Raw genomic sequence first — 20,518 nt, 5'->3', positions numbered from 1 at the left:
CCAACCATGAAAGATCTGCCTCCAAAACAGCAGCACAATTACTTTTCCTCCTCTCAAAATATTGTAAAAGCAAGATACAAATGTACTAAGGCATTATATTTGGTATCTAGATCACAGACTTAAATCCCCATAGTCACTGAATTTTATACTATAGCTGTCATATAAAATGTGATTCACACACAATCTGGGATATTCTAGACCTCTAAAGTCAACATTATACAATTACATACGTTATTTAATTAAAATTATACTCTATAATGCAAACAGTAAATCATATAATATTTAGTTAATGATAACAGCATATATGGGAACCACTGCTCTTATATACTATTGTTTTCATACAACCAATTAAAGTTCTAAATTTTAAAAAGTTATATATTTTAAAAGTATCATTAAATATTGCTCCTAAAGGTTCTTTATCTATTTTCAATTTAGAATGTACTCTAAGTGAAATTTTACACAACAAACATACCTATTAATGCCCTAATATGTGTACAGGGAGGAAATGATTCAGACTTCCAAAGCTAGGTTATAAGAAGCCTTGCTGTTTCTACTCAGGTCTCTTGGAGTCCTGAGCTTCCATGTAAGAAATCCAACTATCTTGATGAGATCATATGGAAAGACCCCAAGATGACACAGAAAGAGAGATGGACTCAGCTTCGCATTCACTTACCCAAGGGATGAGAAAATACCCAGGTGAGTAAAGCCATCTTGGGATCTAATAAACAAGACCAGCCAACATCCAACCACCACTGAGCAACTCTACTCACCCCTGCATGAAGCAGAATCACCTAGTAAATCCTGCTGGAATTCCTGACCCATTAAATCATCAAATATAATAAAATTGCTGTTATTTTAAGCCACTATGTTTTAAGTTTGTTACACAGCAATAGATGGTATATCCTTCACAAAATCTTAGAGTCCATGAATAAATTGTTTGGGGTAAGTTATGTATGTACAAAACTTGCCCTGACTTCAGAGAAATGTTAAGCAGAATTTGTCTTATAAAACACACTGATGGTTAAAATCAAAAGTGAAGGGCCAGAATGAAGATGCTCAGCAATATATAATGTCAGAACTATAATCAAACATCTTGAAATTATTTTCTTCCATTAGTTTTTATGACATAGTAGAGCTCTTTTCCTACCTAGTTCCATGAATGTTATACTTCAAATAATGCTCTCTACCTAGAATTCCTTCATTTCTTTACTGAAATCCTACTACCACCAAAGGTTCTCTCAAACATCCATTCCTACCTCCTGTATTCCTTTTCCCTTTCTTAATATCTGCCTACTTCCATTTCCACCAGTACCTTCACTATTTTCCATCCATCTTGTGGTATTTAACTTACTGCATTAAACATTATAATTACTTTTTTCTAGTATCCTATTCGATTGTTTAAGGTACTTAAAGGCAGAAGCTTTATTGTTGATTCTGTCATTTTTATTAAAACCTACCACGGCACCTAAGCACTAAAAATGTTTGTCAAGCTAAGTAGTTCTACTCTGCTAACAGAAACCTCAGGTTTCAAAGACAAACACAACACTGGAAGTACCACCAAAAAAAAAAAAAAAATCACTTCCTGAATATTACAAAGTATCTTATTGTGATTCAATTTGTTGGGATCCCTGGGTGGCGCAGCTGTTTGGCGCCTGCCTTTGGCCCAGGGCGCGATCCTGGAGACCCGGGATCGAATCCCACATCGGGCTCCCGGTGCATGGAGCCTGCTTCTCCCTCTGCCTGTGTCTCTGCCTCTCTCTCTGTGTGTGACTATCATAAATAAATTAAAAAAAAAAAACAAAAAAGTGATTCAATTTGTTTCTCTGGAGTCCCTGGGTGGCTCAGTCAGTGACACATGTGACCCTCAATCTCAGGGTCCTAAGTTCAAGCCCCAAATGGGGCATGAAGCTGAATTAAAAAAAAAAAAAATCTGCTCCTGATTATGAAGAATTGATAACCTTTCACTACTATATAACTTCATACCCAATTATCAAGTATATATAGAAAAACCAAAAGCTTTCTTATATACCAGTAGCAATCTGGAAAAAAATCCCCCCAAATGAAACAACACCAGAAGAAAACTTATAATCTGTATTAAATATAAATAAATTTTTTGGAAATATAAAAGAATATGAGTAGGTAAAGATATACATGTAGCTTGTAAGTATAAAGAAAATTCTGTAATTACAATCTGCCCCTACTTTAATCAATAAATTTAACAAAAGCCCCCAGGTGACAGGGAGGGGGGAAAGAGTAGACTTTACAAAATAATTTTCAACTTAATAAGGAAAAATAATGGGATGCTTGAGTGACTCAGTGTTTGAGCACCTGCTTTCGGTCCAGGAATCGAGTCCCACATCAGGCTCCCTGAGAGGAGCCTGCTTCTCCCTCTATCTCTCTGCCTTCCTCTGAGTGTCTCTCATGAATAAACAAATAAAATCTTAAAAAAAAAAAAGAACAAGGGAACTTTGATCCAAACCTCAAAAACAGAAATTTTCAAAATGTACTACGATCCTAAAGGTAAAACCTAAAACTGTAAAGTATCTAAAAGAAAACATAGAGGGGCACCTGGGTGGCTCAGTTGGTTAAACATGTGACTTCAGATCAGGTCATGATCCCAGGGTTCTGGGATCCATCCCCACATCCCTGCTCAGCAGGGAGCCTGCTTCTCCCTCTTCCTCTGCAGCTCCCCCGTTTGTGCACGCACTCAAGCTCTCTCTCTTTTCCTCTGTCAATAAAATCTTTTAAAAAAAATAAGTAAATAAAAGAAAACATAAGAGAAAACCTGTGTGACCCTAGGTTACAAAGCTCTCTCAGTTAAGACACAAAAAGCACAAATCATAAAAGAAATAAAATAAATTTTTCTGCTATGAAAAAGTGTGAAAACCAATATTAAGGGAATGAAAAGCCACAGGATGGGAGAATACATTGGTGAAATACAAATCTGATGAAGTACTTGTACACAGAATATGTAAAGAATATTCACAATTTGAAAATAAAAATAACACATAATTTGAACAGACACTTCACCAGAGAAGAAACAGGGATGGAAAATAAGCAAGCACATAAAATGATACTCAACATCATAGTCACTGGGGAACTGCAAATTAAAACCACAATGAAATACTACTACATATCTGCAGGATGACTAAGATTTAGTAGACTAACAATATCAAGGGCTGGTGGGAATGAAAAAAGTACAGCCACTTTAGAAAAGTTTGGCCATTTCTTATGAAGTTAAACATAAACGTAAACCATACAACCCAGGGACTCCACTTCTAGATATTTGCTCAAGAGAATGAAAGCATATGTCCACCACAAGATTTGTCTGTGAATGACTGTAGTGGGATTATTCATAATCATCAAAAACCAGAAACAATCCAAATGTCCATCAACTGGAGAAAGAAAAAGCAAACTGTGGTATCCCTATGCAATGAACTCCTACTCAGAAATAAAAAGAACGAATTGATTAATGCAATAAGACTGATGAATCTCAAAAAACAATATGCTAAGTAAAAGACACGAATTGATTAATGCAATAAGACTGATGAATCTCAAAAAACAATATGCTAAGTAAAAGACAACAAACATAAAAAAGACAGTGTAAGATTCAACTTAGATGATATTCTGGAAAAAGTAAAACTATTGGACAAAGGATCACTCCTGAGACTGGAGGTACAAGTAACAAGTGACAAAAGGGAACTCTTTGAGATGACAGAAAATACATGACTGTGCTGATCGCTACTATGCACGCTTATTAAAACTCATAGAACTAGGGTACCTGGGTGGCTCAGTCAGTTAAGGGTCTGCCTTCAGCACAGGTCATGATCCCAGGGTCCTGGGATGGAGTCCAGCATCAGCTCCCTGCTCAGTGGTGCTAGTCAAGAGTGTGCAACTCTTGACCGCAGGGTTGCGATTACCAGCTCCACAGGGGGTACAGAGATTACTTAAAAATAAAAAATCTTTAAATAAATAAATAAATAAAATCCTTTTGAAAAATTTAGAAAAATAAAAATAGACCCAAACACACATGACTTTATGATAAAATTGGCATTCTACATCTGAGTGGAAAGAACAAACTATTTAATAAATGGTATTAAAACGGTGTTAAGAACTATCTAACTGTTGAAACAAAATTAATTTTAAGTCGTATCTAATTTTATGTCTAAATAAATTATAAATAGGATTTCCATTTATAATATTCTTACAGGTTTTGTACACGTATGTAGATTAAAAACAAAATTTTCTCATTGTATGATGTAGTGATAAGTTCTTTTTTCGAGATTAGAGTGTACAAAATGGCAATTCTAATAAGTCAAGGGGAGTCAAATATAATATTCACACAGTGACTTTCTAGTTTTCATGCCATTAATATCTGCCTCTTGTGCTCATTTGTCAATTTAACCATTGTCTGCGCTGCTGGTCAACTTCTCATCCCATTATCACTTTTCTGCTGTTCTTATTTAAAAATACCTGCCAAAATTTTCCCAACAACCAGGTGGTATCTCTTCTTCAGCAGGCAGAAAGGGCTGAAATGTAGTACAACTCGTTCATTTCTCAAATAGCTATTGACTACCCAGAGATACCCTGACCTGAAACAAAATAACCACAGCCCACAGATTTCATAGGCTGTGTGTCTAGTGAAGAAAACAACTAAATAAGTGATTAAAATGAAGCGAAGAAAAGAAGTCAGGATGCTTAGAAAGTACAAGGTTCCAGGGGAAGAGACAGCAAAGGGATCTAATGTAGTCTATGGGGGGATAACAAAGGCTTCCTTTCAAGTGGAGTCCTGAAAGATGAGCAGACATTAGCTAGGTATAGTAGAAATCTGAAACTAGGGATGGAATAACAGGTAGACAAATTTCTAGGCAGCAAGGAGCACTGAGGAGAAGCATAAAGAGCTAAACAGAACCTTGGAGGACATTTTTAGGAATTTAAACATCATCTCATAAACAGAAAAGTGACATAAAGATACAAGATGGCACTGAGATAAGGAACATAAACAGCAAGACAAATTTGACTAAGGAAGGCTGAATTTTGAACATATTAATTTTACAGTTCTGTGGAACATCTAATAGTGACTATCAAGGAGGCAGCTGAACATACGGATCTCAAACTCCAAACACTAGAAAACCAACAGAGTGATCAGCAAAGCCAGAGAGAGAAGTACTGTAAAAGGGTCCCAAACTAAACCAAATGCTGAAATAGTAGCAGTAGAGTTAAGGCCAATGATAAGGGAGGCCATGAGAGCGAGGATGAATGGAAGGTAAATTGTTATATCACAGTTAAGGTTAAGGAATCATGCCTATTTTTTTTTTTTTAAGACAGCTTTTAAAGGCTGTGAACAGAAGGCTACCTAAGAACTAAGAGAGGATCTGAGATTATTTGTTCCTCAAAGAAAAAGCATTAGTTGTTGTCTGCAACTATGAGACTTTTTATAAGGGTCCCCTCCACATACGCAATACTGAAGCATACATACACTAACAGAATCTCCTATACATAGAACATTTTTTAAATATTTTATTTATTTATTCATGAGATACACACAGAGAGAGGCAGAGACACAGGCAGAGGAAGAAACAGGCTCCATGCAGGGAGCCTGATGTGGGACTTGATCCCGGGTCTCCAGGATCACGCCCTGGGCTGAAGGCGGCGCTAAACCGCTGAGCCACTGGGGCTGCCCTACATAGAACATTTTAAAACACCACTAATTTGAGCTGCATCTGATAAGAGAACTCTAAGGTACCTGTCTATAATGTCAAACTCATATCCATCTTTTCCAACAGGCCCACCCACAATTTTTCAATGATATGCTTATTCCCGTCATCTGAAACCATAAAATTAAGTATATAAATCCTTTCTCGCTACATATTTGATAATCATGAAGCTTTATCATGATTCCGTGTCCAGGAGTACCATTTTACCACTAAATCAACTCCATTTTACTACTACAGTAGTCTCCGATATCCGTCTCTAATTTTTCTCTCAGCCAATTCATCCTACACAATGTTAACAAATTAGTATTCCTAAAGTACCAATTTGAATAAATTATCACTCTACTAAAAAAAACCAAAAACCTGTGCCTTGCTGTTGCCCACAGAATGAAGTCTGAACTTCTTATCCTGGCAAATAGAAGGCATACTGTGGCAAACTTTCAACTGGCATGCTGTGCTATTTCCCAACTTTGTACAAAATCACCAATTCAGCTGAATGGTTCTATTCATAGACCACTGAACATGGCATACACTCTCCTGTCCCTACAATCCTGCTCACAACATTCCCCCTAACAAGGCTGTCTCCATCATCTCCATTTACCTAAGTCCTACTCTTACTTCAAAGTCTGGTTCATTTATTTGGCAAACTAACTCACAATGTAAGGTACAATTCAAGATGAAGGAGATTTAAAAACACTAACACAGTTTGCACAAAGGTTTAGAGCTGGAGCTCTAAAGTCAAATTATATAATGATCTGAAACTTAGATTGACTACTTAATATCCTTAGGCTAGTATTTAAATTTTCTGAACTTCCATTCAGCACTTATAAAAGGCTAATACCTAACTAAACTTCAAAAAAACTGTGAAAATTAAATAAAAACATACAGCTCTGAGTATAGTTCTATAAGCATTAACTGTTATTATTGTTGTTTCTGTACTCAAGAAGCTCATATTCTAGCTCAAGTTGTACTTAAGTACTCACTGCATCAGCTTTTGGCCCAACTCAAAAAAAAGCCTGACAGTATTTACTAATCCTGATATTTTTATCATCCTCAAGGGAGAAAAATGAAAAATGGTGACTATTACTCCCTTAAGGTATAAAGTGTGTCAGTGATTCAGCCAGAAAATGTCCTGGAACACTGGCTTTCCAGAATATTGTTCCACATGTAAACCACTGAAGGTGGCTCTGCATTAAGTGGTATCTAAAGAAAATGTATACCCTTTCTATTAAAAAGCTAACAAGAGTAGCTACTTAAAATTTGTACTACAAAGAGGACAGATAAAATTAATTTATTAATAAAAAGTATTGTTTTTTCTTCAAATCAATCACTGAGTACTAGGCAAACATCATAAAATGATGACCAAAAGTCACCTGGGTGGCTCAGTGGTTGAGCATCTGCCTTCAGCTCAGGTCATGATCCCAGGGTCCAAGATCCAGTCCCACATCAGGCTCCCCCCACAGGGAGCATGCTTCTCCCTCAGCCTATGTCTCTGCCTCTCTCTCTGTCTCTAAATAAAATCTTAAAAAAAAAAAAAAAAAAATGGGGATCCCTGGGTGGCTCAGTGGTTTAGCGCCTGCCTTCAGCCCAAGGCATGATCCTGGAAGCGTGGGGTCAAGTCCCACAACAGGCTCCCTGCGTGGAGCCTGCTACTCCCTCTGCCTGTCTCTCTCTCTCTCTCTCTCCCTCTCTCTGTCTCTCATGAATAAATAAATAAAATCTTAAAAAAAAAAAAAGACTAAAATGATGCCTGCTGTGAAGGAATTGATATAATCTAGTTAAATGGGAATTCACAAAGGTATATAGTTAATTTATATTAGTTAACAAAACACATTACATAATATTTTAATTTTGAAATATATATAACATTTAACATATTATACTAATATGTATTTATTATATTAAAAAAAACTGGTAAGGACTTCTTATTTTTGGCCCATGTTACCAATATTGTAACAAACCATCAATTGTAACTGGACTATTCGACTCAATCTTTAAAAGCATTCTGCGAGTGGCTTTCCAAAATTCAAACTATGGTGAATTAAAAATTCAAGAAAAGTGTTTACCAGAGGATTCTAGTCATACCAATGAACTTATTTACTTTGGCACCCATAATCAAAATAGGCTGCCAAATTTTAATCTAAATACTAAAGAGTAGCAATTTATTCTGAATTCCCCATTCCCAAATCTAATTCATTTTTTATTTAGAAATAGTTTGGCATAATTCTTTAAGCTCCAACAATTGGGTGACTCAGGCAGAAATCATTAATTGATACTGAAGCCATTAGGTAAAATATAACTGGGAAACTGGATATTCACAAATTATCAGCACACAGATTACAAACTAAATGCAAACAAAAATGAATTAGTATCCTTCTGTCTCCTTTTCTTTCTGACCTTCCCTCTGGCTCATGCTCACTCTCTCGCACTCTCTCAAATAAATAAAATTTTGAAATAAAATCTTTAAAAATAAATACAATAAAATAAATGTTTAGAAATCATGAACATAAAAAAATATACAAGGTAACAGTTATGTCGAACTAGTATCTTCAAAAAGCCAATGTCTTGGGATCCCTGGGTGGCTCAGTAGTTTAGCGCCTGCCTTTGGCTCAGGCCTGATCCTGGAGACCCGGGATTTGAGAACATCGGGCTCCCTGCATGGAGCCTGCTTCTCCCTCTGCCTGTGTCTCTGCCTCTCTCTCTCCGGGTCTCTCATAAATAAATAAATAAAATCTTAAAAAAAAAAAAAAAGCCAATTTCATGAAGAAAAAAGTGAGGACATTAAAATAAATAGATGTGGAAAAAAAAGAAAAAGGAAAAGAAAAGAAAAGAAAAGAAAAGAAAAGAAAAGAAAAGAAAAGATCACTCAAAAGAAGGCATTATAGGGGCAGCCCGGGTGGCTCAGTGGTTTAGCGCCGCCTTCAGCCCAGGGCCTGATCCCGGAGTCCCGGGATCGAGTCCCACGTCAGGCTCCCTGCATGGAGCCTGCTTCTCCCTCTCTGCCTCTCTCTCTCTCTCTGTGTGTGTGTCTCTCATGAACAAATAAAACCTTTAAAAGAAAAAGAAGCATTATAAAAATAAATAAAGCACATAGTGTGTTTGTACACAATGGAGAAACTGGGGGTTACTGGAACACTGATTATGCACTAGCTACATTATTTTCTTAAATATTTTAATGTTACTGTAATTATGTGGCTACTTTTAGAAGATGAAGGCTGAAATACTTAAGAATGAAGTGTCATAATGTCTACAGTTTATTTTCAAATGATTCAGTGCATATATAATAAAACATTAACAGCTGTTAAATCTAGGAAGAAAACATATATGAGATCATTGTATTATTCTCAGCTTTTCTGTATGCTTAAAATTTTTCATAATAAAAAGTTAGGAAAAAAGAAATAACTTGGAAAAAATTTTAAAGTTCATCTCCACTTTCTTCTTCCTGTTTATCAGTCTAAAGGGGAAAAACTAAGTTAACCATAGCGTTGTGTAGTTAGGCTCACACTCTTGCAGAGATGGGCTTGATCCAAATTCTTTACACATTAGCTATGCAACTCTGTGTGAGCTAAGAAAAACTCAGTTTTAATCTAAAAATACTGAGATAATACCATGGCACATGACAAGCATTCAATAAATGCTTTTTCTTTCTCCCTCCAAACCCCCAAACTTTATTTCCTAAGCTATCATGGCTGACCACACATTGATTTCACAAGTATCTGCTCCAAATAAATGTTATCGGGAGTTTTTTGTCTGTTTACTTATATTTACTTTTTTGATACTAAGCAATTAACCCTTGGGCACAGCAGGTGGGAATATAAAATGATTTAACTACTATGGAAAACAGTATGGCAGCTCCTTATAAAAATTAAAAGATTACCATATGACCCAGCAATTCTACTTTAGGGCACATATCTGAAAGAACTGAAAGCAAGGACTCCAACAGATGTAGGTACACCCATGTTCATATCAGCATTATTCATAATAGCCAAAAGGTAAAAGAACCCAAGTGTCCATCAAGGGATAAACGTACAAAATGTGGTATATACATACAATGGAACATTATTCAGCCTTAAAAAGGAATTCTGACACATGCTGTAACATATATAGAAAGAGGGAGACAGAGGGAGAGACTATGTGTAGGTGTGTGCATGGGAGGAGTGGCGGTTGATTCTGCAGAACCTCTTGCCTTTCTCACCATCTGCAATTTCTAAGCCTTTCCAGGAGTACTGCAGAGTAAATAGGATTGTTTAGCATTATCTCTTTCTGTAGGAACTTACATTAATCTTCTTCTATTATGCTCTCACATGCTCTCTCAATCTCTCTCTCTCTCCTTTCCCCTTGGCCCCCAAAGGAATGAGAGGTATGATCTCCAGCAAAACTGAATCAGAGTAACTCCAAGCTCAGGTACATCCAACATAGAATAAGAAGTGAAATGTTGGTATGAAAACAGGTAGATTAAATGTAAATTTAGAAACTGAATGGTCAAATTTACAGCTTTCTTTCTCCACCCAGCACTAAAGCCCTGCCATCTAAACTCATTACCTCTATCAATCCTCTCCTCTCCATTTTTCCAATTACACAGACAGAAAAATGAAGGACCTTTATCTGAAGAAAATGAAAACTCTCTTACCCACTACCCAGAGGAAAGAAGTACAGATAAAATATTGGGGGGCGGGGGGTGCCAGCTGGCCCAGTTGGTAGAATATGCGATTCTTGGTTTCTGGGTTATAAATTCAAGCCCCACGCTGAGTGTAGAGATTACTTAAAAATAAAATCTTAAAAAAAAAAAAAAGGGGGGGGGGATAGAAAATGGGAGTTCATTAGTCACTAAGCCATGCTCAAGCATGCCCGGTGAACTTTCAATCAGCTTTGAACATTCCTTGTATATGAAGGAACTGCTAAGGATCACGAACATCTGAAGAAAGCCTCCAAGACCAAAATCAACAACAACAAAAATGTTTTAGAGGAACCAAAAACAATGCAAGAAACAAAGAAACTATAATTAACATCCTTGAAGAGATAACAAATGCTGCAGCCATGAAAAAGGAACAAGATGCTACAATACAGGAACAAAGAACCAGAGCTCATAACATTGTTTTAAAACAGACCTAAAATTTAAAAATTCAATGAAAGGGTTGAAATCTCCCAGATTGTGGAAAAAAAGACAACTTTTTGGAGATCAAATTTCTCAACATCAACATTGGAAGCCAGGCAATATGGGAATATCTCCAAACTTTTGAGGGAAAATGATTTCCAATATAGAAATCTCTCAACAGCCAAACAGTCTAGCGTGAGGGTAAAAATAAATCCAAAGAAAAAAAGTATTTCCAACACACACTTTCACAGTAGTAGTAGAGGAAACCAAAATGAAGGAATAAACCAAAGGCAGGCATAGAATCCAGAAAAAAGGGACTCAAGGAAAGTGAAAGAAATTCCCAGAATGTCAGCTAAGGGAAGTCCCAAGATGACAGCTTTGCAGCAGGCCTAAGGAGAAAACAATCCGGACTACAGCAGGAAGAAAGACAGCTACAGAAGAGATGACTACAGGAACAAATACAACTGATAAGTTTATCTGACAGATTTGACCATGTGGAAAATTGTACAGAGAAGCATTTTATGCAGCTGCTGGAGGGTGTATAGAAAGACTTGGCCAGACAAAACTAAGCAAATGAAAAAAAAAGAGGTATGAAAAACAAAGGTTACACAAAAAAATGAAATCATAGTAAACTATTTCAGCAGTGACAAATAAGTGGTTATAATGAGAAACTTCTGAATATGAATTTAACTTAAAATTGTGGAATTAACAATATTCGAAAAATAAGGAAAGGTATAGTTTGAAACATCTTCCAGCATCTATCTCTTTAAATCACTGGTATTTACATACTTCAAATCACTTCTAATAGACTCTTAAATATAGAGAACAAACCGATGGTTACCAGTGGGTGAGGGGATGGGTTAAATAGATGATGGGGATTCATGAGTGCCCTTGTGGTAAGCACAAAGCGATGTATGAATTGTTGAATCACTGTATCATATACCTGAAACAAATATAACACTGTATACTAACTAATTAACTAGAATGAAAATTGAAACAAAAATGATTAATCAATTCTTTTAAAAAGCCTCTTTTCATTAGAGTTAAATTCTATAACTATACTTTCAAGGCAAACATTCTGTGAAATGCTCTGGTTTTATCTTGGGATACTTCACAGGATCATTCTAAGGAAAAAAATAAGTTAATAAATGCAAAGCAAAAACACTAACAAAAATTATAAGATCTATACACTTTTTATTAGTTACTGGAATCATTAAGACATTTGTTATCTAATATGTTTGTTCTGCTATTTGCTATAATTCTTAATGTCGGATACCTTCAATACATGTCCACTTTTATCTTCCGCATTTAACAAATCAAAAATTTATTCAATCTTAAAGGAAAATGGGAGATGAACTCTTCAGTAGATTACCTCCCTAACAACTAAATCTAAAAAGCTTTGTACATTTTCTTTTTATAAGAAATAAGTTTAATTTTTACATAATGACTCAGGCTATCATGGAAGTCAGCTACTGCACTATGACTGGATGGCCTCATAGGTTTTAGGTGTGAAAAGCCCCAAGCGCTATACTAAATGGGCTTATTAGACTGGTATGCCTTTGTAATTCTGTTTATCACTCTTAACATTCAAATCTGCCAATGATCTTTACTCTGTCTGGACTAATCCACTTCTGAAATTGTTGTGGGGTTAAAATCATCATGTTTCTGACTCAAATAACATGTATTAAATGGCCTGTCAACCCTTTTCACACACAGTTTCATTTAATCCAAGTAATTCCTGTTAGAATGGTAGCCAACGTAAAAAATTTAGCAATTCTCACTAAAGATTAAAAACAAAAAACAAACAAACAAAAAACCCTACTACCATACAGGAACTCAACTAGTTAATGGAGTTGGAAATTAGATTTTTTGAATGTTTGAATGTCTGCGTTTTGAGGGAAGGGATCTATTTTCTTTGCTTAGGTGTCTTTATAGCTCAGTTCCTATTCTGATTCAAACTCTTCAATCGGCCAGCATGGGATAATTGGGGACACTGAACATATCCTATGTGCTATCCATGAACTATTTAACTTAGAGAAACACTGGAAAGAGCTATATATCTAAAACAATAGACACATCCACTCACTAAGATTTTATTTTTTTTTAAGTAAACGCTAAACCCAAGGTGGGGCTCGAACTCACTGATCCAAGATCAAGAACCGCATGCTCCACTAACTGAGGCAGCCAGATGCCCCAACCAACCATTCACTAGGATTCTTACATAAAGCCCAGAGAAAGACTGTATTACAATTTAGGATTTTCAGATTTGTAATTATATTTATATTGAATTAATGTAAGTTTATATTTTAATAACACTTGCTTAAGAATATTCTTAATTTTTTAAAACAGAATCTCATTTTAGTTAAAATTGAACTGTAGAAGGGTAAGAATACTCAAGAAAGATTTTCACCATTAATCATTAAGACACTGAAAAAATACTTCTCTTGTTTTTCCTCAGTAAAATAGCATTTCTCTCGAAAAAATGAAAATCTTACGACAGTGTTTATATCTAGTCACTACTCAAAAACAAAACAAAACCAAAAAACCCTACACAGGTCACAGAAAAACATGTTCCCCACATCCTAATGTAGAAGCTATAATTCCTCATATTAAGACTTCATAAGGTGTAGCCTTCAAAATTAAGAATTCTAAAGGCAATTTAAAAAATTAGATTTCTTCCTAACAGCCATTTCACTTGAAGGGCCATTTTTAAGCACCGTATTTTAAGTTAGACTTGTGAAAGAATGCTTACGATTTTCAGCCACTCCAATGCACTGACACTGTCATACTCCACATTTACTTCCTCATTCAAAGAACTCAGAAGAACAAATACACTGTTTACACATCACAGTAAGGCTAACACTAAGCTGCGAAGGCGGACTTTGAGGCACTTTAAAAGGTAAGCGTAAAAAAGAGCTTTAAAATACTAACCACCTACAATTCCAGACTAAAAGTAGCAAAACTTCCATCCTCAAAGCCACTTTCCTAGAAGCAACACGAGAGAGAGAGAACTTCGCCCTGGGCCAGGGCAGGAAGGCTCTGCCTGTTGCCCAAGCTTTTCCGCAGGCAAAACAGCAGGGAAGATGTAACCCTGCTCCTCCATACGCCTGTGCAGCATTTTAAAAATCATGAAAACTGGCCGTTCTAATTCGAACATACAGAGAATTATTCATGATTTAAGCTGCAATTAGACCAGCGATGCCAAAACTGCTTGACATGTCATTGTTCCTAATGAATAAAAGTACTTTCAGGCCACATTCTCCATGTGTATTTATAACGACGATCGCGGTACGCTTGAGGGTTTTGATCCCACAAGTACCTGATTTCCAACCACTCTCCAGGTGGTACCACTGTCAGACGATCGTGGACCAACAACTAAATAAGCAGTGCCATCTATCTGAGGTAAATACTGAGAATCGTAGGGCTAGCTCGCATTTTAGGAGAGAACTGCCTAGCCCGGTCTGAGAGGGACGCTTATGAATTTGCCATTTTCTGCTGTTAAGACCTACTGCAGTCACTTGATGTGGCCGGAAAAAAAACCATCCACGCTCCTGATTTTATCATTTGCTACAGGAAAAAAAAAAAAAAAAAAGAAAAGAAAAGAAAAGAAAGAATATGGCTGAAAATCCTTTCTGAAGGGCGGCGGTACTCCGACCAGGACCCCCCCGCCCCCGACCACTCGGGGAGGCGGGGCGGACGGCGCCCCCGGGCCCTGCGCACCACCTCACTTCCCTGACGGGGATGGAGAGCTCGGGCCTCCGGGGGCTTCCAGCGGACGCCGCCGCTCTCCACACCCCTTTTCTTGACAGGATTTTCTGGCGTCGGAGCCCGTGTCACGGACACGCAATTGTGCCACCGCGTCCGCACGGCCTAGACCGCTCGAGGCCGCGACCCCCGGGCGATGGCGCCGCCTCCCCGGCTCCCCCGGAGCCCCGCTCGCCCGGGCGGGCACCCACACACAGGGCGACAGATCTCTGCGGCGCAGGCACTGGGAGATGGAGACAAACAATATAACAAAATAAGAATAATTTTTTTAAAAACACATTAAAAGAGTTTGGGCCCTTCCCGTCGCAGCGACCGAAATTTCAGGCTCCATTTCCTGTCCCCAAGGGCTGCGCGACCGCCTGCTGAGGACCGGCCGGCGCCCGCCCGCCCGCGCTCCCCCTGCCCGGCCCCGGGGCGCCCTCCCCTCCCCTCCCCCCCCCCCCCGGCGGCGGCGGCGGCGGCGGCGGCGGCACCCACCTCGCGGCAGCGGCTTCACCTCCCCGTTCTCCGCGCGGGCGGCCCCGCCGGCCTCGCCCGCGCCGCCCAGGCCGTGCCTCCGCTTCTCCTTGTCCCGCTTCTCCTTGGGCCGGCGCGGCTTGGCGGCGGCGGGCAGCGCGAGGTGGGGCGGCTGAGCGCGCAGCGGCGGAGGAGGGACCAGCAGCCTGCGCGGCACCGGCTGCGGCGAGGGAGCGGAGGCTGAGGAAGGGACCGCCGCGCCAGCCGAGAAAGAGAAAGTGCCCCGAGCGGAGGGCGGGGAGGGCGCGGCGGGCGGCGCCGGGAAGCCCCAGGGCGCGGGGCTGCCATAGCCCTGAGGCGAAGGTGCCGCCAGCGGCTGCAGCTGCCTGCTGCTCCCGCCGCTGCCCCCTTCTCCGTTCAGTCTCCGCGGCGCCTTCTTCTCCTCAGTCCGGACCTTCTTGGCCGACAGAGGACCCGGTGGGTCCCGGAACGGGGGCTGCAATTTGCCAAACGGTTCCTTCTCGGCGGCGGCGGCGGCGGCGGCGGCGGCGGCGGCGGCGGCGGCGGCGGCGGGAGCGCCGTGCACTGGGCCCGGCGGTTCCGCCATTTTGCGCTCCTGTTGTATTTACTCTCCTCCGCTCCCGGGCGCGGGGCAGGGGCGGGCCCTCCGCGAGGGGCGGGCGGGGGCGGGGCGGCCGGCCGCCGGCGGAGCCTCCTATTGGGCGAGGCGCGCTGAGGGATCCCTCTGGGAGCCAACCAGAGGCGTGAGTCTGGCGCCGAAGGGGCGGTGCCGCCCAGCGGCCCAGTGTGGGAGGTCGGAGCGCCGCGGGGCGTGGCTAGCGGGGCGCGGGCTGCGGGGGCGGGGCTTCCCGGTTCCTCGGGAGCGGCGGGCGCGAGCCCCCCAGCTCGGGACCCCCGGCTGCGCCCGCCCCGAGCGGCTGCTCCTGGGTCGGACCGCGTGCTGGATCGCTGGGGCCTTTGGTCCCTGCGCGTCTCCTGGCGCCCAGGAAGCCCAAGTGCCCCGACGCTCAGCTCGCAGGACGCAGTTCTGTGCGGAATCGAGTCCTTCCCCGGTGCGGCGGCGGCCGTGGGGGGGAGCGACTGCGGATCGCTGGGCGGCGGGCCCGACCCGCGGTGCCCCCGGCGCTCACATCGCCGCCTCTGATGCGTCCCCGCAGACCCAGAACTCTCGGATTACTTCTGAGCTGGAAGGTAAGACTCCCTGGAAAACATTTTTTTTTCTTTTGGACTTTTGGGACACCCTCTTAAAGATCTTCATTTTATCGCAGTTGTTTCAACCGAGACTTCCTAAGAAAAGTCTGTTTCAGCGATATTTATCGATGTTTGGAAAGCAAGGATGATTTTTTTTTCCCAACTGTAAACTAGCGGTTAGCATCCTGAGAGTGTTCGATGCTTTTTTCTTAGGAGCGTGCGTGTTGATTTCTGGTTTAGAAAAGCTAAGGAATTGGGAGAGAGAGATCAGAGTGACACGGTTGCAGCCAAAGCAAGGAGCACAACTTTAATTCCACTCTGAGGTCTCCCTTGAGGTTAACAAGCCAAAGAAGTAGATTTAAGAATAAAAGCAGACAGATGAGAATACCCTTAAGTCCTAAAAGGAGCCCGATGTTACCTGTAGCTTTTTGGAAAACAGAAGTAACGTTCCAGGATTACTGATCCTTGTGACTTCATGAAATCGGAATTTTTTTAGTTTTCTTTTCCCTTTTTTTTTTTTTTTTTTTTTTTTTGCTCGTTTAGAATAGTTTGGAGTCAAAATTTAGTAATGGACTTATTTTTTTTAGGTGCCTCAAATTTTTAAGATAATGAAAGTATTTCTTTTAATACGTGACGATGAAAGAAAATGAAAATTTTGTGAAGCATGTCCTCAGGGAAAGTAGCATTGTTGGAAGAGTGGACAGAGAGGATGGGGCTGCAAATGATTGGCTAGTAACTAGCTTTGCACCCTCAGTCACAGTGCCTCAACTGTCAGAACCTCTGTCTTATTTGAATAAATTCAGTTACATGGTCACTGCGGTCTCTTCCATGCTCTAAACTTTTACCACATTCAAGGAGCTTTTCAAAATCACACTGAAACCATTACAGTTAAAATAGCCTCATAATTGATCCTCCAGGTATATAAATGTGTCTCATATACATTAATATACTACCTGGAAACTTGCACCGTTTATTTTCCTCATCTCCCACAGAAGTCTGTAAAATCCAACTTGATAAGGACCCAGACTCTAACCCTCATGAATTTGTTTCTGCTTGCATTAGAGTCCTTTATACTGTTACACACTCTTATCAGTCCTCACCCTAAATTTGCAGAGCCTGGCCAAGAGTGTGGCTTGAAGGTTCATTTACCATGTGTCTAAGGATTGAAGTTATAAATCAAGATAACAAACTTATTAAAAATGTAATTTGGGGCACCTGGCTGGCTCAGTCAGTGGAGCATGCAACCCTTGATCTCAAGGTTGTGAGTTCGAGTCCCACTTTGGGTGTAGAAATTACTTAAAAAAATAAATCTTAAAAAAAATAAAAATGAAAAATGTATCCTACTCTACTACCTTGGCTGAAATAGTAATCTGGAAGACCAGGTTTAAATTTATAATTCTCAGACTTAGAGTATTCTCAGCCAGACCCTTTTCTGTATCTATTCCAAGTTTCTTCACCCACCACACCACAAGGGACCATGCTAACATGTCCAAGCTTATGTCCACATCCCTCACTTCCTGCAGTGCTATGTAATCAGCAGCTTTGTCGTCCCTCTGATCTAGGCAGACATGGCACCTTGATCTCACGGACTCCTTGCTCTTTGCAGGAGGAGGAAGATCCTTCCAGGTCTAAGGGCAATCAGTTATCTGTTATAAGTGCTCAGTTATCTTTTTTTCTCTCCTGTGTAATCAGCCATCATGTTTCAACTAGATCAATACTTATAACATTGAACTAGGAGAGAATTCCCATCACTATCACCCATTCCTGTTGACTTAATCTACTACACTGGCCTTGTTTGTCATCCCATTATATCCTTGTTTTCTCAGATCTGCTCTCCATTCCACCCAGAATGCTCTTTTCTTTTTTTCTTTTCAGAATGCTCTTTTCAAACCCTAAATTTGGTCATATCATTTTCCTTGCTTCAGACCAGCCAATGGCTTCCATTGCTCTTAGGATAAAGAACACATCCTTAATATGACCTATATGACCCGTCATGAACTAGTCCCTTCTTCATCTATACCGAGGTGAAAGCTCTTTAGTGTCTAGATTGCACCATGCTGTCTTTCAACATAAAAGTATTGCATATGTTGTTTCCACTGCCTGGAATGCTTTTCTTTTTACCTGATGCTTATATGATAGTTGGATAATGAGCATAATGGAGGCAGATATCATGAATACCTCCTATGTTTCTAACCTGAATGACTCTAGAAACAATGGTACAGTTCACCACGCTAAGAAATGTTGGAAGAGTGACAGGTTTGGGCTACTCCTTGACCTTGATCTGTTGAACATGAGATGCCTGTGAGAAATCACATACTTTAGATCTCAGCTCAAGCCAAGTCTCACTTGTTTAGAAAAGCCTACCTCTTCTTCCCTATCAGGACAAGATTCCTACCTTGTCTGTGCCTGTTCTTTTTATTCCCATTTCTTTCGTTTTTGGTTGTTGTTGTCAACTCCCTGGTAATCCCTTCCATCCGTTTTCATTCCCTCCAAAACAACAGCTCTCTTGAAAACATACTACCGTATATCCTGCTTCTCCATCTTGTTTGAAACTCTGAGGATACAGTCTGTACAGTTGAAAGTTGTTCCTTCTCTGTGAGCTGGGGATCACTTCCCCAGTTCTACATCACAGAATTTCAGGTTATTATTACTCTTTCACTATCATGCCAAAAGCTCTCCCTTCTATCAGATTTTTGTAGTTTGGCTGTACCATCCTTCATTGACTTCCTGGTCCTTTTGCCACACTTAATGAAGACTTTACTACTTTGCTCATGTTCATCGCCCCTACCCTTCAGCCAACATTTTAACTGACCTCAGTGTCCATGCTAATAAGCCATCCAATATTCTAGACACAAGCCATTCTTGATGTGTAACCCCAGCATTCCTGCCTTTCTCACTCTTCTACAGCTTCCCTCTCTTTCATCTATTCTGAACCACCTTTAATTGCCAAGAGAGTTGCACTCCGTGTGCATTTGTACATTGTTTCCTCTACCTGGAATATAATACTAAAGGTCTACTTACCCTTCAAGGTTTAGTTCAAAGATCTCCCTTGTGCAGTGTTTCCTGAATTGCCAATTAGATTTGGTCATGCCTTGATGCCATCGTCATTCTGTGTAGGATCATTTAACACATTGGTCTCTGCTTCTAGCCTGTGAGCCTCTAAGGCAAAAATACTGCAGTATTTATATTTGTGTGCATAGTATCTGAGATACGGTCAGTGCTCAATAAATGTATGTTGAAAAGAAGTATATAAAAGTGCAGGTTTGTGATCTTTATGCTAAGATGGGGATCTGGGGTTACAAACTTGAATGCCAAATAGTCTTGGTAGTTTAAAAAATAATAAAAAATAAAGCAGGATGAATGTAATGGAATAGGAAGTGGTGAGGACTGTGGAAAACTGGGAATACATGCTTTATCTCAAGGAACATTTGTTTCTAGTCTCTAGCTGATTATTCCCATATGGAAATGAAGTGGGCCTACCTGCCCACTAGATTTTTTTTTTTAATGTGAGATCTCCTAAGAGGCTGTGTAAGCCAAACAAAATATATCTGTGAGTCATGTAACCCAGTCTGACTTCAGAGCTAGAAAAGAATAGCTTAGTTCGGATCAGGTACCTTTTGAGAGTTTTGTTTGTTTATTAATCCACAACCCTCCCTTTGTCAATTGCTGGCATGGATGCTAAGCAAATAAAAATGGGCCTTGAATAGCATAAATGTCAACTGCATGATCCACTTATATGCAGATTTTTTTCAACAAATACAGTACAATACTATAAATGTATTTTCTCTGTATTATGATTTTCTTAATAATGTTTTTTTCTATCTTAATTATAAGGATAAAATATATAGGGGTGCCTGGGTTAAGCGGCTGCCTTTGGCCCAAATCAGGATCCCAGGGACCTGGGGTCAAGCCCCATCAGGCTCCCTGCTCCCTCTCCCTCTGCCTGCTGTTCCCCTTGCTTGTGTGCACACATGCTCTCTCTCTCTCAAATAAAATCCTTAAAGGGATCCCTGGGTGGCGCAGCGGTTTGGCGCCTGCCTTTAGCCCAGGGCGCGATCCTGGAGACCCGGGATCGAATCCCATGTCGGGCTCCCGGTGCATGGAGCCTGCTTCTCCCTCTGCCTGTGTCTCTGCCTCTCTCTCTCTTTCTCTCTCTCTCTGTGTGACTATCATAAATAAAAAAATAAAAAAAAATACGATATATAACACATACAACATACAAAATATGTGCTAATTGTTAATGTTAAGGCTTCTGGTCAATGGTAGGCTCTTAGTA

The 20,518-nt window shown here is 40.3% G+C and overlaps 1 protein-coding gene and 1 long non-coding RNA gene across 2 annotated transcripts in view; one reads left to right on the top strand and one right to left on the bottom strand.

Annotated features, from left to right (window-relative positions):
- Window positions 1-14,066, top strand: part of LOC125752954 (uncharacterized) — a 39,139-nt gene extending 25,073 nt beyond the window's left edge. The window contains exon 2 of the long non-coding RNA XR_007403642.1: window positions 559-14,066. This is a non-coding gene — a long non-coding RNA (uncharacterized LOC125752954). The remainder of the gene's footprint in view (window positions 1-558) is intronic.
- The window catches only part of RSBN1L (round spermatid basic protein 1 like), a 60,508-nt gene extending 44,844 nt beyond the window's left edge, over window positions 1-15,664 (bottom strand). The window contains exon 1 of the mRNA XM_025449581.3: window positions 15,052-15,664. Within this exon, the coding sequence (XP_025305366.3) occupies window positions 15,052-15,637 (586 nt within the window). The 5' untranslated portion in view covers window positions 15,638-15,664. The remainder of the gene's footprint in view (window positions 1-15,051) is intronic.
- Window positions 15,665-20,518: the final 4,854 nt, after the last annotated feature.

The sequence above is a fragment of the Canis lupus genome, chromosome 18 (genome assembly GCF_003254725.2).
Source record: "Canis lupus dingo isolate Sandy chromosome 18, ASM325472v2, whole genome shotgun sequence".
NCBI lineage: Eukaryota > Metazoa > Chordata > Mammalia > Carnivora > Canidae > Canis > Canis lupus.
Note: the sequence above shows the minus strand (reverse complement) of the source record. Positions and strands in the feature narration are given on the sequence as shown.